The sequence below is a fragment of the Betta splendens genome, chromosome 10 (assembly GCF_900634795.4).
Source record: "Betta splendens chromosome 10, fBetSpl5.4, whole genome shotgun sequence".
Classification (NCBI taxonomy): Eukaryota; Metazoa; Chordata; class Actinopteri; order Anabantiformes; family Osphronemidae; genus Betta; species Betta splendens.
The window spans coordinates 5,845,068-5,860,203 of record NC_040890.2 but is presented as its reverse complement, the minus strand read 5'-3'; the positions used below and the strand labels follow the sequence as shown (position 1 = coordinate 5,860,203).

The following is a 15,136-nucleotide window of genomic DNA, read 5'->3' as shown; positions in this document are numbered from 1 at the left end:
CTCTGCTTTAACGAAGACCTCCTACACAAAAGCCTGCACGCTTTTTTAGCCGCGTTGAGAAGGAGAGGCTGGAGAGTTTCTGCTGGCCGCGCGCGCCCGGGTCTTTGTTGTGGCGCTTGTGCGTCTGTGAGGACGGGTGTGTGTGGTTTTGGTGTGGTCCGGGGCCACGTGCCAGTCCTGCTCTGCATCACAGGAGAGGAAGAGAGGGGGAAAGAAGACGAGCAGAGCAGAGCAGACTCCTGGGCATGAGCATTATTGTCTGAAAGTACTGTTTTATGACCTTGGCCAATTCCAATCATTTCAAACTCGCAAATCAAAATTCCAGGCGTCTCATCAGCTTTAAACATCACATCAAAATTCAAGCAATTTTCAAGGATTGTAGGTACCTGAAAGAACACTGGTCTCCGTGTGGCTATCCAGAAGTAGGTCAGACACGGAGAGGCAGAGAGAGAGAGAGGGAGAGAGGGAGGAGAGTGTAGACAGATGTGGCAGAATTTAAAAATGCCGTTGCAGGATCCTAGGACGAGTTCACATGAGTTCAATGAGCTAATAAGAAAAACGTTTAGAGAACCGCTCACATCGGTCCGGTTCCAGCTCTCCTCTACTGTTTGTTTAGGAATTACATTTATTTCTTTGTTTGCATCTTTTGCAGTGGTGTTAAAGCAACATCTGCGCCAGTAATCCCGCTTTTAATGACGAGAGCCTGACACAGTGGCACCGAGCTGCAAAGAAAAACCAACATAAAATAGTCAGGAAGGACCGAGTCTTTGAGCTCATTATACTTGCTGTGTATCTTGCAGAAGTTGAGAAGTGCATGTCATGAATTTCCAATATGTGACCAGACTTTCTCCGACTCTATCTCCCTCTGGTGCTCGTAGAAATGTCAGTAAATAAACGCGGCACCACAGCGCCACCATGTGGTCAGTTATGCGCTTTGCAGTGCGTCGTGATGGCCGTGACTCATGACTGACACCTGTCAACTGCACCTTTAAAAGCCTTAGTTGTATTGATTCAACACAACATTTAACACAGTCATACATTATGAGTGTGCAAACAATCAGTCTCCACCCAAATAGCTACAAATGGCCAGAACCATATACGTTGACATATAAATACATAACTGTAACACTGATCTCATGTAATGTCAGTAGTGGACTTCTTGAACGTGAGCATCAGATTTAACGTTTTAATTAGTAAATAACTGCACAGAATCCTGTAATGCAGATAATTGAGGGACCAGGCTGAGCTAATGGAGGAAGATCAACTTTTATTTATTGAAACTGCTTGCATACAAAATATATTGCACTATAACCAGACATGTCAACCCAAACATCTTTAATGCTAGTATGTACAAAAGAAAACCAACAAAAAAAATGCTCCAAAGTGCACACAAGGTTTTACAGCTTTTTTGACTACCCTGGTTTAAGTATCTACAGATTCTCGGCGTGTCTTCACTTTCTACCACTCTACTGTCAACAGTCCACTATGTGTCTGGTTAGCATCTGTCGATGTCGTACACATTCTGCAAATTAACGACTGCTGCAGGGACAAAGACGTTTTTGGGGGTGGTCTCATCTCGAAATTGGTGCCAACATGATCCATGTTGCGATCCTGCCGGGACTCGGCGTTCAGCGAGGGACAGATGAGAGGTAGTGAACCAGGACCGTTCCACAGCTGTCTTACAGAGATCGCAAGTATCTTAACAGAACCAGGACACAGGTTGTCGGCACTGTCCTAGTGCGTTGCACACGTCAGGTCAAAATCAAGGCTTGGTAAAGACAGAACCTGTATTTCCCTTCCGCATTTGAAGGGAACGCGGGCGCAGATTTAAAGTAACAACGTGGGCTGTATTTCCACCTAGAATTCATGATCACTGGTGTTCCTCTCCTGCAACGCACCGAGTCGTCAGTACGGAATACACGCTGTACAACAAAACATTAGAACGACAAGGAGGCCTAGCAACTACCCTGCAACTGGAGAGAAAACAACCTCAATGCACACACACGTTTCAGGAGAACCACATCCTACAGCTATCCTTAGCTTGACATTCTGTCAACAGGTGGCGTTGTATCTACCAGGTATATCGTTCAGTCCGATAAAAGCCTCACTTTTTAAAGTTTTGAAGTTCTAATTCACAGAGGACCACAATAATGGTTCTAATGTACTGGAGACAGAGGACTGTCAATGTCACACCAGAAATGGCAAATCATGACAATCGGAGTTGCTTTAGAAGAAAGTCGAAAGTCCTCTACATAGAGCTGGCCATTTGGGATCCCCTTATTTATTCAGGTAGGTGCTGCATATGACACCTCACATTGCCAGGATGTATTATAAAAATGTACAGTTTGATCGCGGAAAAAAAACAAAAAAAAACATGAATGCATGCTGTTCCATGTGTTCAATATTAGTTTTGGGATCCCAAAAGGTTCACTAAGCCGGTACTTTTCGTGTCCACAGGATATATAACAAACAAAGTCGCTACATTTCTTTTATATCTGGCCCGGTCTCATCTTGAATGAGCTGTTTACATTGCAGGTCACTGGAAACAGCAAGATTGGATGACGATGTCACAACCAGTTAAGTAAAATGTTTCATTGTAGAAATGCTTCCTTAGCACCAATACATCAGAAACCCCCCTTCTTCTGGTCAGCATGCACCAGTCTCCACCCTCATGTTTTTTTGTTTTTTTTTTAGATTTACATATTTCAATATAGTACAAGCCTTGGGCTAGCGTTACAGTCTGTCAGTAATCAAACCAAAGCATGAGAAAGTCATTAAACTGCTTTTGTTGGTGCCTAAGACACACTCTCTAATCCTGGTGTTTGGAGGCACAATATAATACACCAACAAAGAGGTTGAAGCACAGTCACAGAAATCCATTGTCACTGTGGCACAACAGAGCTGAAGGTGCAGTTGGAGCTTTGCACACACATCCATTTGTTTTTTTCTAGATGTGTCACAAGCAGAAACTTTCAGGAAACACCAGTCTCCAAAAAAGAAATAGTACAAACTTATGGGAGCCCAAGTCATGCGTTCATCATTAGCTGTCTGCATGACGGCTCGTCAAGTCCAGAAAACAATGTACAAGAGATGTTTGCGAACCCAAAGTTAACAGGGAAAATCCACCTTAAAGCATTATTAGACCAGATCTTATCAGTTGAAGAGCAGGTGTCACGTATCTGACGCCGACTAAACAGGCAGAAATGTGAGATCGAGAAGTGCTTGTGATGTGTCGTGTTCAAAGCTAAACCACCACTTCTTACGCTACACGGAGATGCTAAGCTAACTTAGCCCTGGCTCCAGGTGTTAAGATGCAGGCGTCGAAGAATCTACTCCAAATAATTTACTCAGCAAAATTCTAAACTTCAGGCTATAGTGATGGATTCTAACAGTTCCAAAGTTTTCACAGAGCAGCCATGAGGTTTTAAATAAGAAGTTGTGTTTTAAGCTGGATTTTCCCTTGTCAACATCACATTATTTTTAAAATTCTGCAGCACTAAGGACATTGTAATATATACAACATCTGCGTGTGACTCAACCCTGATCATTTTTCCACATACCATGAACTTTATTATCAAGAGCTCTAGCATAATAACTGATATTAAACAGCAAAAGAAAAAGAAAATATCAGGATAAGTGCACATTTAAAACAATAGTACAAATCTGTTCTCAAGACAAATAATGACATTATATACAGTAAACCACCCTCCTTCCATCTGTTCATTTTCTTTTGAACTGATGATGCTCTATTGGAAACAGACAGTATTTTAACTTGACTGATTTGACCGCAGAAAATGAGTTGTAGATAAAAAGTGCAGCGTGGCTGGAGTGTGAACCACGAGAGAATGCAAAGGTTTAAACTGGTTGTTAGAGAGAGATGAACATTTCCTCCCATAAAAAAAGCCTCTTTTGCGTTATGCAACAGTTACTCTCTTCTGCTCGGAGCTAAAGGTTCCTCACTTGTCACCGACTCTAAGGTGACGGTTGCCTCATGCAGTAGCACGTGATGACTTACTCTAGACTGGCCACCACTGCCAAAACAAAAAACAAACTAAACAAAGAAACACCTTTAGGGAAGAAATTTAAGCAACAACCAAAGATAATGAATAAAAGCTGTACATGAATGCAAGGCCTGGACCAACTGAAACTTCAGTTACTTTCTGGAGGGGAAAGGAACAAGAGGACCACATCACTTTCTCAAAATTAGCCAAATTGGAAAGGGACCTAAATTGCCAAAATGGCCACTATAGATCATGGTTTGAAGGTAACTGAATCTATTTCACAAATCAATTAATCCAGGCCACAAGCTACAGGCTCACATTTGTACAAGAATACAAGACCTTCAGTGTTTAAAAAGGATCAGGTGGTTAAAGCTGGCAGTTTCCTGGTGAAGCAACAATCGCCCTTTAATTTAACACCTGCACAATTTTAGCGGAAGCTCAGAAACGTTCAGCTTGACCAGTAACAACACATATTGAAGCAATAATGCCAGGAAAAGCCTTTTTTTACACATCTGCTCTTTTCAAAGCGTCACGTTCCCTGATTTACATGTCTACATTGTGATCCTAGCCACAATTAAAGGCACATTTCACACAAAATACTGTGAGGTTTCTCTGAGCATTTCCTGCTTTCTAGCTATTAGACACCCCCATCCCCAAAAGTAAATCAGCTCACATTAGGAATAATTCTCACAAGCTGTTCCGTGACTGGCTAAAAGAGGCGGCAGTCTGTTGGAAAAGTTATTTCAAGCCATGCTGATCGATGTCAAACTAAAAAGTAGGAACGCTATTCGCGAAGGAATCCCAGGCTACAAGACAATCCGAATGAGTAGATTCAAACTTGTTTACTATTTATTTTCCAAAGTAATACAGTATTGTTTGTAAATACACCTGCAAATGCAGAGTGAAACCATGAAAACACTTTTGCTGCTTTGATTTTGTTATTTTACAGAGATTTTCTCACGTTGCAGCAGGTTTGCTCAAATACTTCCTACACTAGTCCATGTTACTGCAACCACTTCAACTTTAGGACAACTGCAGCTAACAAAACCTGTTAATGATTTTATAGACCTTTATACCAATGAACCTGTATTCTGATGAAGATGCCAGTAAAACGTTTTCCATGCAGAACATTTATGATGTTAGTAGCTTGGTCGTTAACAGAACAGAAGGCTAAAGCGCCTTAAAATGAGAGCCTGAAGTAAACACATTGTCCTGTTGGGTGGTGGTTTGATGTGTGAGAAGTCAATTTCAATCTAAGCATGACTACTTGTTTTGTTTGTTTGTTTGTTTATATCCATGTCAGTGTGTTGCAGAAGTCTAGCAGGAGGCAGGCAGGTTCAGATCTGTTAAAAATTTAAACAAATGATCAGCATCTGGAGTAATCTCAGAACCTTTATGCCCCCCCCACAATCAGGGTTACATAATAATGTGTGAGTGTATGCCGAAAAGCATAAAGGTAAGAAATGGAGAAAGCAAAACAAAGTTTGATGGTGTCAGAGTGGGGCTGAATGGAACAAAAATGGAGACGCATGAATCCAAGGCACAAATACAAGACTTTGCAAACTAAACATAGTGTACACGTCACCTGCTGTAGTGGTTTTTATGAGGATTACAAGCATGTGATGATACAACCACAGTAGACAAGTGCAGACTTAAAGTAAAAAAGGAGCCAAATAATGGACAAAAATCTATAAAAACACAATGTAAAAAGCAACTGGGAGAAAAATATCAATAACGAATAGAAATTGCACAGTAGTTTTATTTTGTCGAGGTACGTTTCAAAAATGTCTCAAAACAAAACTTTTAAATACAAAGGTCAATGTGTTGGGTTAGATGGTGTCCACGCTTTAGTTGAATGTAGGAACTGAGTGTTAGCCCACTACAGAGGTTAATAAGGCCTGTCTCAATGCGCCTTCTATGTAGTGGCTTAAAGAAAGTCGGCACATGCTTGAGTCTCTGCACCACAGATCATTCAGTAACTGCTACTGTATGGGTTTTTTTATTGTCATGGCATTATTGTGCCATTAAGTTATTATTTATTTTTAATCACTATGTGATCTAGTCCGACTGAAAGGAAACCTGTGAGGACTCCGGGGGGTTGCGGTCTAATTATCTGCCTACAAATGTTCTCAAATAGGTGCCTTAGATTTATGGTTCTCCATCAGCAAAGCCTAAATTTTGGAATTTATACTTTGTTTAATGGTCCGATCTTTAGTTATAATGTTATAAGGAAACATATCCGAGCTCCTTAGGTTATTATACTGTTGGCAAAAAAAATACACCTTGTAGGAGCAAATTTTGACGAACTAAATAAAATCTGATGTACTCGTTTGACTTCATGAAAAGTCATGGGAGGATGCGTGTTTGGAAGATATGAGCTTTAATCAATCATCCTCTTGTTTTCCTCTTGTCCAAAAAGTACTGCTTGTTTTATTTGTCACGCTGAGCAGGAGATACGTCTAAGACCAAAGCAGATCAGATCACAGACCACAAATTGCCTGGTTACCTCCGGTCTACAACTTCACTACAGTCGACTTAATGCTGATGACATGTGTGTATTTGTGTGTTTGATGAAGACAGAGAACATAAAAGCCAGAGTGACTCTACAATGGATTTACAATGAACTGTTTGTGTGTGTTTCTGAATGTGTGTGTGTGTGTGTGTGTGTGTGTGTGTGTGTGTGTCTAAGTGATAAGGTCCTCCAGTGGCATATCTACGAAACTCCGTTCACCAGTGGAGGGGCATCCTGTTTGTCCTTCTTCATAACTCGGTCTCTGATGGGTCTCTGATGGTGATGGCGAGACGGGCCCTCGCCACTGGTGCCAATGCCACCGTGTGCTGAGGAAGGCCCCCCTCCTCCTCCTCCTCGCCCCCCTGAGGAGTGCTGCACGCTGCGCTCGTTGTTACTGTCCACACGAATCTGTGGAAAAAGATCAATTATGCATTTTATCAACCATTAACAACATCATAAGCCCTTATTTTACTATCATCTAAGCTCCTTCAGTGGTTACGGGTTTAGGTGGTCACTTGGACTTACTACAAGAACATTAAGCTTTAATTACAATCTAAAAAGCCAAAATAATAAAGCTTCAAAAAACATATTTATTTAGCGCACAAACAATAAAACTTCCAGAAACTACAATAACTCCAGTGAAAACCCTTCTCTAATAGGCATCAGGTATGCTTTTTCATTTAAAATGGAAATTCAACGTTCATTACAATAAGGAGGAGAGGCGATACGTGTGTGCGCGCTACCTGTAAGGTGTCTTCCGGCGCCCTTGTCTTGGGGTCTCTCATGTGACGAGGCCTTGGGTCACCCCACTGCATTTCTTCACCTAAGCCTAAGCAAAAACAGAAGTGTACAACCGTCAGCCTCGCCTCTGGGAAGGCAGTCTGCAAAGATCTCATTATTTGATTCATTTTCACTACTGAAGCTGAAGTTCAAATCACAACACATTATTTGTGTCATTTTTCTGCAACTTGAATACGATCAGCTGCATTCATTATCTTTCCTCTCAATATATGATCACACTGATAATTTCCCCCAACCTTTATATCCTCCTCCCCCTCTTCCTCTCCCTCCTCGTCCTCTCGGTCCTCCACCGCCAGCCCTCTTCCTCCCATCTGTCCGCCTGGGCATGGTTCCGCCTCCTGTCATTAGCTCCTCGGTGGGGGCCAGTGACCAGTCGCTGAGCTCGTCTCTGTGGTCTGACTCCGTCTCTGATGCGTTGGATGCCTCAGAGTTGGTGCCTGGGGGACAAAGCACACGAGACAGGGCTCACTAAATCACACTGGAAAAACCACCTGGATCCAAACACTCATTGGTTGCACAACTGTTGCTGAGAAGTAAAAGAGAACAGTTGTCATAGACCAAGGCTTAGGTAGATTACATGGAAAAATGTTTTATATGGCTATTACTTTCCATTTTGCTGAATGTGTAATTCTTAATACCTGAGGCAAAAGCTGCTCCTCCTCCTCTTCGTCCCCGTCCACCTCGTCCTCCCATTCCCGTATAGGGCTTCCCTCCACCTCCTGCTCCTCTGCCCATCCCTAGTCCCATGCCGTTGTCAAGCACGTAGGTTTTATCTTTGGGGTTTCTTGGTCCCGTCACTCCTCCTCCACCCCCCATCTGTCTCAGCTGCTCGTCAATCTGAAGCCGCTCCATACGAAGCTGATCCACCTCCTGTGGACGTCCAATTATGATAAGCAGCCATACGTAGAAATAGAGGAGGGTGATCACATGCTTGTGGCTCAGTTTCTGTAGTCTTTCAATTATTATAATTATTATTATTGGCAGGTTTCTGAAAGCTAGAGTTTAGACTGATCTTAATGTAACAGCCAGGATATGACAGTTACAAGCAAGCATACAAATATGAGTAAAACCTCAGAATCCATGTTTTGTTTCACTAAACCATAAATGCCATCATAAACACGGGTTTATTTTAGCATCAGTCTGCTCTTTGGCACCCACCTCAGCACTAAACACACCAGGAAGTTGTGAGATATTATATGCTACTTACCCCACTGACTAAACCGAGACTGTTGTGTGTGTGAATGATGATCAAATAGACAACACTTTGTTACTTTATACACTTGCACACACACTAATTCATTAAAACTGCAGCATCTAAACTGTAAATATGTGATTACACACACCTTAAGGTAGTTGAGGTGGTAGTCCAGCAGTACCGTAGCATTGGAGATGCTTTCCTTGGTCCCCACAAATACAAATGGCACCAGGCCCTATGATTGAGACAATAAAGAATGCAGAATCAGCTCCTAAATGTTGAACCTTTGTTCATAATGACATGTAATTACAAGTCACCTCATCTGTTGTTGCCGCTGCTGCCAGAGGCTTTTTGTCATTCTCTGGCTCAATACGAACCCGCACCACACCGGACTTATCAACCACTTCCTGGATCAGCTTACCGTTCTTGCCAATCACCTTCCCTGATAAGACAATAAGATCACCAGTGACAATGAAGGTCGGACAGGAAGTTCATTTACCTAATTAATGCAGTCAGGGTACCACACGAGCATTTGAGTTTTTACTCACCTACTAAATTACGGGGAACTTTAATGATATCTTCAGAAAACTCAAGGAAACTTCTGGCTATGCGGACAGCATCTTGGTCCTAGACAAACATCCAACAGATTGAAGTGCTGTTAAGATCCACTCGCTAAATAAAGATATATTTAGAAAACAACACTATGAAACCTGTTATCCAGATCATACAGCACAAAGTAAATCCAAGAACACTGTGTCACACTGACTGTGTATAGGTCATGGCTTCCTACCTCTCCATATATATGAAATGTGCACGTCTCCTCATCCAGGTCTATGTTTGTTACTCCAGGGACTTTGCAAGCCTGCTGAATATTGGCGCCATGGGTCCCAATGGCAAGACCCATTAAATCATCTCGAACTGCAAACTGCTCATGAAACCGTGATGCAAGCTGCCTGGAACTCTGTACCAACACACACAAAATATATCATCAGAGCAACAACAGACGTAAAGGTATGATGTCATTCTTGATTATGAAGCAAGTTATAATCACCACAATACCAAATCATCAAATTAAATGTACAGAAACAAACATACACTTGTTATCGTAGGTTGCATAACAATTCTGTGTGCGTACCTCCAGCTGTCTGCTGGCCTCTTCATTCCTCAGCATGAGGGACAGTTTAGTGCGGAGGCTTCTGAAGTGCATGTCGCTCATCATGCTGGCCCGTTTTGTTGTGACCTCATTTACCGACTGCAGCAACAATCACAGCAGATTTCACACAAACAGACTTTGGAAGTACACGTCTCAGGCACAACATAAAAAAACTTAGCTTTATTAAGTAGATACAATTTCAATAAATGATTGATTGAATATTTGCCTTTGCACTTTAGTAACAAGTTTAACTAACCAAGATAACAAGCTGCTTTTTCTCCGAGTCGTAGATTACACTGAAAGCTCCCACTGCCTTCTTAAAGTCTTTGTGTGCTGATTCCTTGGAGCACCTGGTAAGAGAGTATGGAAAAAAATATATTATAGTAAATAAAATGCTATTATTTTCTTTCCCCTAAATATTCTGTTGTATTGTTAAATAATGTATTCAGACAACTTATATCAAACTAGAATTTTAATGAAGTCCACCTTGACAGGACACAAGTGACAGGTGAAATGATGAAACCATTTCTAAAGCCTTGCGTTTTCCCAGGGTCACAGTGATAGCAACAACTGTGAAATTCTCTAGGCTCTTTCTGCAGTTAACCATCTGACAAAACAGAGTCACTGCACAAGAAGGACCTAGCCCACTGTCAATGTAAAAGATCTTAAGAAGTTCTGGGGGAATCCTGAATGATTCAAAATCAGTCAGGATTCAAAAATCTTACAACACTACATTCAGGCCTTAATATCAGTAGTTAGAAGTTAGTGTAAGTTCAAGGTTACAGCAGCAGCTTAAGGAAAACAAAAAAGGAGAGAGAACAATTTCACCCTGAAAGTAGACTTCTATGTTTGAATAATTACCTACCTAGTGTGAGAGAAAGACCATCTACACATAAAAAATGGAATTCCAATCTGTCTGAATACTAAATGACAGTTTGTGGGGGGGGGGTTAACCACCATACTTGTTAACTATACATTCAAAACAGTTTTCCCCAAGTTACATGAAGTATAAATTTGCTCTTGTTTACAGTGCAATATTTCACAATAATGGTCCTGTATTGTACGGTGATTCGTGCAAACATCCAGACTAGCTGCATTCTGCAAATGTGTTTATGTATCTAATGCACTTACATCTGCCGTAGATCCTCGGGTACATCCAGTCTGATCTTGATGAAGGTGTTTTTGGTAGCTGGTTTATTTGGGTTGACTGGCCGTAACCGCTCCAGCGTCACTATCTCGTTTAACGTAGCATCACATGCTGCATATTCTATGACATAAAACTAGAGACAAAGAAGAAAAAAAATTATGCTCTGAAATGATCCGAACGCTGTTTGTGGAGCATTATTCAGATTTTCCAGTCTTTTCTTGCCACCGTCACATTTTACTTAACATCCCAACTTGAAAACTATGAAAATAATGAAAATAAGGTGACCCAGCAAAAAAGTGAGAAATAAAGTTTAAGAGGTAAAGAACATTAGTGAATTAAATGAAGTCAGGACTTCGATATGAATAACTAAATAAGACAATACCATGTTTTATACATCTCTAGGTGATTTTTGCCATGTTATAATATTACCATTTTAAAGATAATTCGATACAACTGATTTATACCGTATGATGAGAGGCTATAGTGACATGTTTGTAGAGATTGTAGACTGATTCCTACCTCTCCTTTGACCATGCGAACCTTAGCAAGCCACCACCCGCATGGCTCCTTGTCATTAGCCCTGGAATATACCTGTAAACGAACACGTGTCAGCTCCACAGCATTTTCCTCATATTACAAGCTTTGACTATTCAAGGAATCTAGGGGAAAACAAGTTAGTATCCATAAGCTCTAAACAGAAATGTGCTGTTTTTATTATTCAAACCAAGACTTGGAAGTGGCAAAACTGAAAAACATTTGCTTATAAAATATGTATTATTAGGGAGAATTACCCAATTAATTATCGTGACTTCTGAGGGATTGCTTTTTTCATTTTACTTTCTACTCATCATTAGGAGCTTTCTCCGCTGTGGGCCTGTCTCAACCTCTCAGGACTAGTAAGTTGATTTTATTTCAGTGTGCTATACAACTACGCCACACTCTTACTTTTTTGATACCACCATCGTATGTCTGGTGATAGAGTTATTTTAAAGCCTATTTTCTGTAGGTTAGCAGGTTACCAGCTGGTCTTACCTCAACCTCATCACTCTCATTTATCTCTTTGCAGAACCCTGTTGGAGGAGGAAAGCGCACATCCTGAAACGGGATCTGACGCTCAGGCTGCCAGCTAAAGGAGAACAACATATACAAAAACATGTTTACATCAAAAAGGAAAAAAATCAACATTTGTGTCCTCTTTTGTTGTGCATTTGCATTGCTTACTTGTTTTCAAATGCGACATTGACCGATCCTTCGTGAACATCTTTCACAAAGGCCTGAATGAAAAAATAAAGCTTTTAGTAATCAAGGGTTGACATACATGTAAAAATGACACGCACCGTACACATTACATACATATAGTAGTATACATAGTTTTACTGGTATGTTAAATGCCACATTTATACCTCCCAAAACCTACTGAAAGAGAAGTCCAAGCCCAAAGCTATGAGGAACCAAACAAGTCAAAATGTTTCAGATTTTGAGTCATTTGCTCTGGCTGTACAGACAGTCTGCATCCATGTGTGTCAAGTGTTGCAAGTAGGACATGCCATGCCTAGGAGGAAAAGGGAGCGGAGGAGAGGGAAGCCGATGGGGAGCATTAGCCGGGCGAGCTAACAGCCACAATGGATGAAATAAGGCAATAAAACGCCAAACTCACAAAGTCTGGTAGAAAGCTTTTTAACTGTGCCACCAACATGACCTGCTTCACCCACAGCTAGTACATCAGTGCTACTGTAATTCAACCACGACGGTGAATTGTGGAAAAAGAAATGTACAATTAGGTTCTGCAAATTTATAGTTACCTACCGTTCTCTATTTTGTACAACCTTGTTAATGTGGGATGCAGAAATATCTACACGACTTGCAGAACAGCCGACAGATAAACAGTCAGAATATTTATTATGGTCCGAATCAAAGCCTGTTTTACATATTACTATGACTTCACACGTTTTCTTCAGCAATGACTAATGACTCATTCATGACAGAACACATTATCAAAAAATATGCTATCCAGTAGAATGTGACTGTAAAACAACAGAGCACAGGGCTCGCCTACACTCAACCACAACCTGCTAAGCTCTTCACTTACAACATATAAAAGCAGCCACGGACCTTTGAAATCAGAGTGAAGCCCGTAAAGATCTAACTATGTCGGTCAGCGAGTGCGACTTCACAGCACGTGTAGTTTCAGTCTGTGCATGCGATTTGCCAACATTTGAGTCAAGTGCTAGTACACACTGTAATAATGATGTGTGAGATGACATCAACACACATGTATGCAAAACACTGCTGTCTGTCGTCAGTCTAACCTACATATACATAAATATATAGATTAGAAAAATGCATCTAAATGTGCCTGCATCCAACTTGTTGAGTCAACACATCAAATCACGATCAGTCTTAACGAACGGTGAGCCCTATTCGCGTGCAGGTAGCAAAAACACCACCACATTAACTGTCTTCACCCTAAAACACCAACGCACACAGGCACTTGTTTCATCGGCATCCACCTGGACACCACGCTGGTCGGACACGACTGGAATCACGTCAACATTCCCGACTGTACTATAGGGTCAGCACCGACATTATCGCCAGCAGCCCGTTAATTAAGCTAGCAGCACCGAGCCGTCGGCAGCAGCCTAGCGTTAGCTTTGTTTACAGGCTTTCAGCGTTCGCGTCTCGGCGGAGGTTGGACAGAAGCACTGAGGCCTGCAGATGCAAACAGACCCCAAGTAACCCGTCCTGCAGATAATTCCCTGTTAATCTAGCGCGTGTGCTCATTGTGGCAACCCAAATGATACCTATAAGCAAAAGTCGTGCACTTACCTTATAAAAGGCCCCACTTGTCCCCCTCACTTCCACGACTAATTCATCCATGACGCAAGTTACTACAGCTCGCTAGCTAGCTAACTAACGTTACCGTTAGCGATGTCAGCAGCTAGCTAGCTAGCTAGCTGGCTAGCTTGACGCTAGCCAAGGCAGGATATGCTAACGCTGGCTCCGCTAGCAAGCCAAAATACTCTGCCAAACGGATGCAAGAAGAGGCCACGGTTACTGTGCGTGACCGAGTTGCTGCTTCCTGCTTGACACTATCTACGAAGCTCGCGTTTTGTATGGTGACCCGCAATTTCGACTGTTTGACAAATCAAAGGCGAGCCATGTAGCTAGCCAGGTTAGCTTGTGGCATAGAGTTGTGATAATGTTGAGTAGTGAAGCAGCTAGCGCTGGTTGCACCTCTCCATGTGACGTCTCCGCCTTCTTCCTCTACTCACGGCTGCGCTGCTTCAGCTCATCTTAACCTATTGCTGCTCTCCACAGGTGATACAGAGAATTTACTCAGCAGAATGTATTTATTATTCCTAGCAATGACACCACCCAATTTCTGATGACGAATCTAAACAGACATTAGTCTAACACTATACAGTTCGCTCACATAAAGTTGTCTCAGAAAAAGTGGGCACTTTATTTTAACCCCAATAAAGTTCGGTTTAAGTGGATGTAAAATGTTGTGTATGACGTAAAACTGCTTCCTCTGCTCCACCATCTACTGTAGAAAATAAATGTTACCAAAACTCTCCTCTCTGCACCAGAATTCAGCACAGAGACACATCACCACAATCAGGAGGATCACGGAGGCACCTGATTTTGTTAGTCTTACCTGGTTGCCTGCACTCCACCACTGAAGCTCAAATCAGATTGTTTGGGAGTGTTTACAACCTTTTACTCAAAAGTGCCAGATTTGATTAAAACATTTTGCCCCCGACATTTGTCTTTTAGAGTCAAGATCAGAATTAGAACTCACTTTGTAGTATTCAAAATTAAACTGCTGTAATTTCAGTCAAGTCTATCTCTTCTGTTCCCTGATATTGTAGTGATTTGACAAATCCTTGCAGGGAATCCTAAGAAAGTGTAAAATGCCTTAAAGTCTTAATTTCCAACGCTTAGAGACATAGAAAGACTCTGCGTCTTTTACAAACTGTAATATTTAACTCCAAAACAGATTTTGCAAAGTCAGCAAAAAGAATCAAACTGTTTTTACTCCCCTGATCTTGTGCACACTCATTCGACAGCCATCACTCACTCATCTGTTTTGTCCATTAACGGCCACATGATCTGCCTGAGAATTTAATTTTCTCGCCAACAGCAAGGAACAGCCACAAGCCACATTCAGGGAAAAAAAGGGAAAGATGGAGACTAATGCAGACAGTCAGAGGCGTATTAAAGGTCTCTAAAACACAGAAGCACTGACAATAAATTATGAGACAAAAAAAAGAAATATGAGACAGGCAGCAGAGGACTTAAAAGGATAAACGATAGAAAGACTAGG

At 41.5% G+C, this 15,136-nt stretch overlaps 1 protein-coding gene across 2 annotated transcripts; it reads right to left on the bottom strand.

Annotated features, from left to right (window-relative positions):
- Nucleotides 1–1,247: 1,247 nt before the first annotated feature.
- On the bottom strand, nt 1,248–14,126 carry fmr1 (fragile X messenger ribonucleoprotein 1). Of its 2 annotated transcripts, none has more exons than XM_041072622.2 (15): nt 14,044–14,126; nt 12,031–12,083; nt 11,842–11,935; nt 11,329–11,400; nt 10,794–10,942; nt 9,919–10,012; nt 9,645–9,761; nt 9,300–9,470; nt 9,058–9,136; nt 8,827–8,951; nt 8,658–8,744; nt 7,953–8,184; nt 7,551–7,751; nt 7,257–7,342; nt 1,248–6,921 (listed from the first exon to the last, which is right to left on the bottom strand). In XM_041072622.2, the coding sequence occupies exons 4-15, from the start codon at nt 11,341–11,343 to the stop codon at nt 6,715–6,717; spliced, it is 1,563 nt and encodes a 520-aa protein (XP_040928556.1). In that variant the 5' UTR covers nt 11,344–11,400; nt 11,842–11,935; nt 12,031–12,083; nt 14,044–14,126; the 3' UTR covers nt 1,248–6,714. The 2 variants fall into 2 exon arrangements, with proteins under 2 accessions (XP_040928556.1, XP_029020680.1); XM_029164847.3 differs by lacking the exon at nt 14,044–14,126 and adding an exon at nt 13,636–14,037.
- Nucleotides 14,127–15,136: the final 1,010 nt, after the last annotated feature.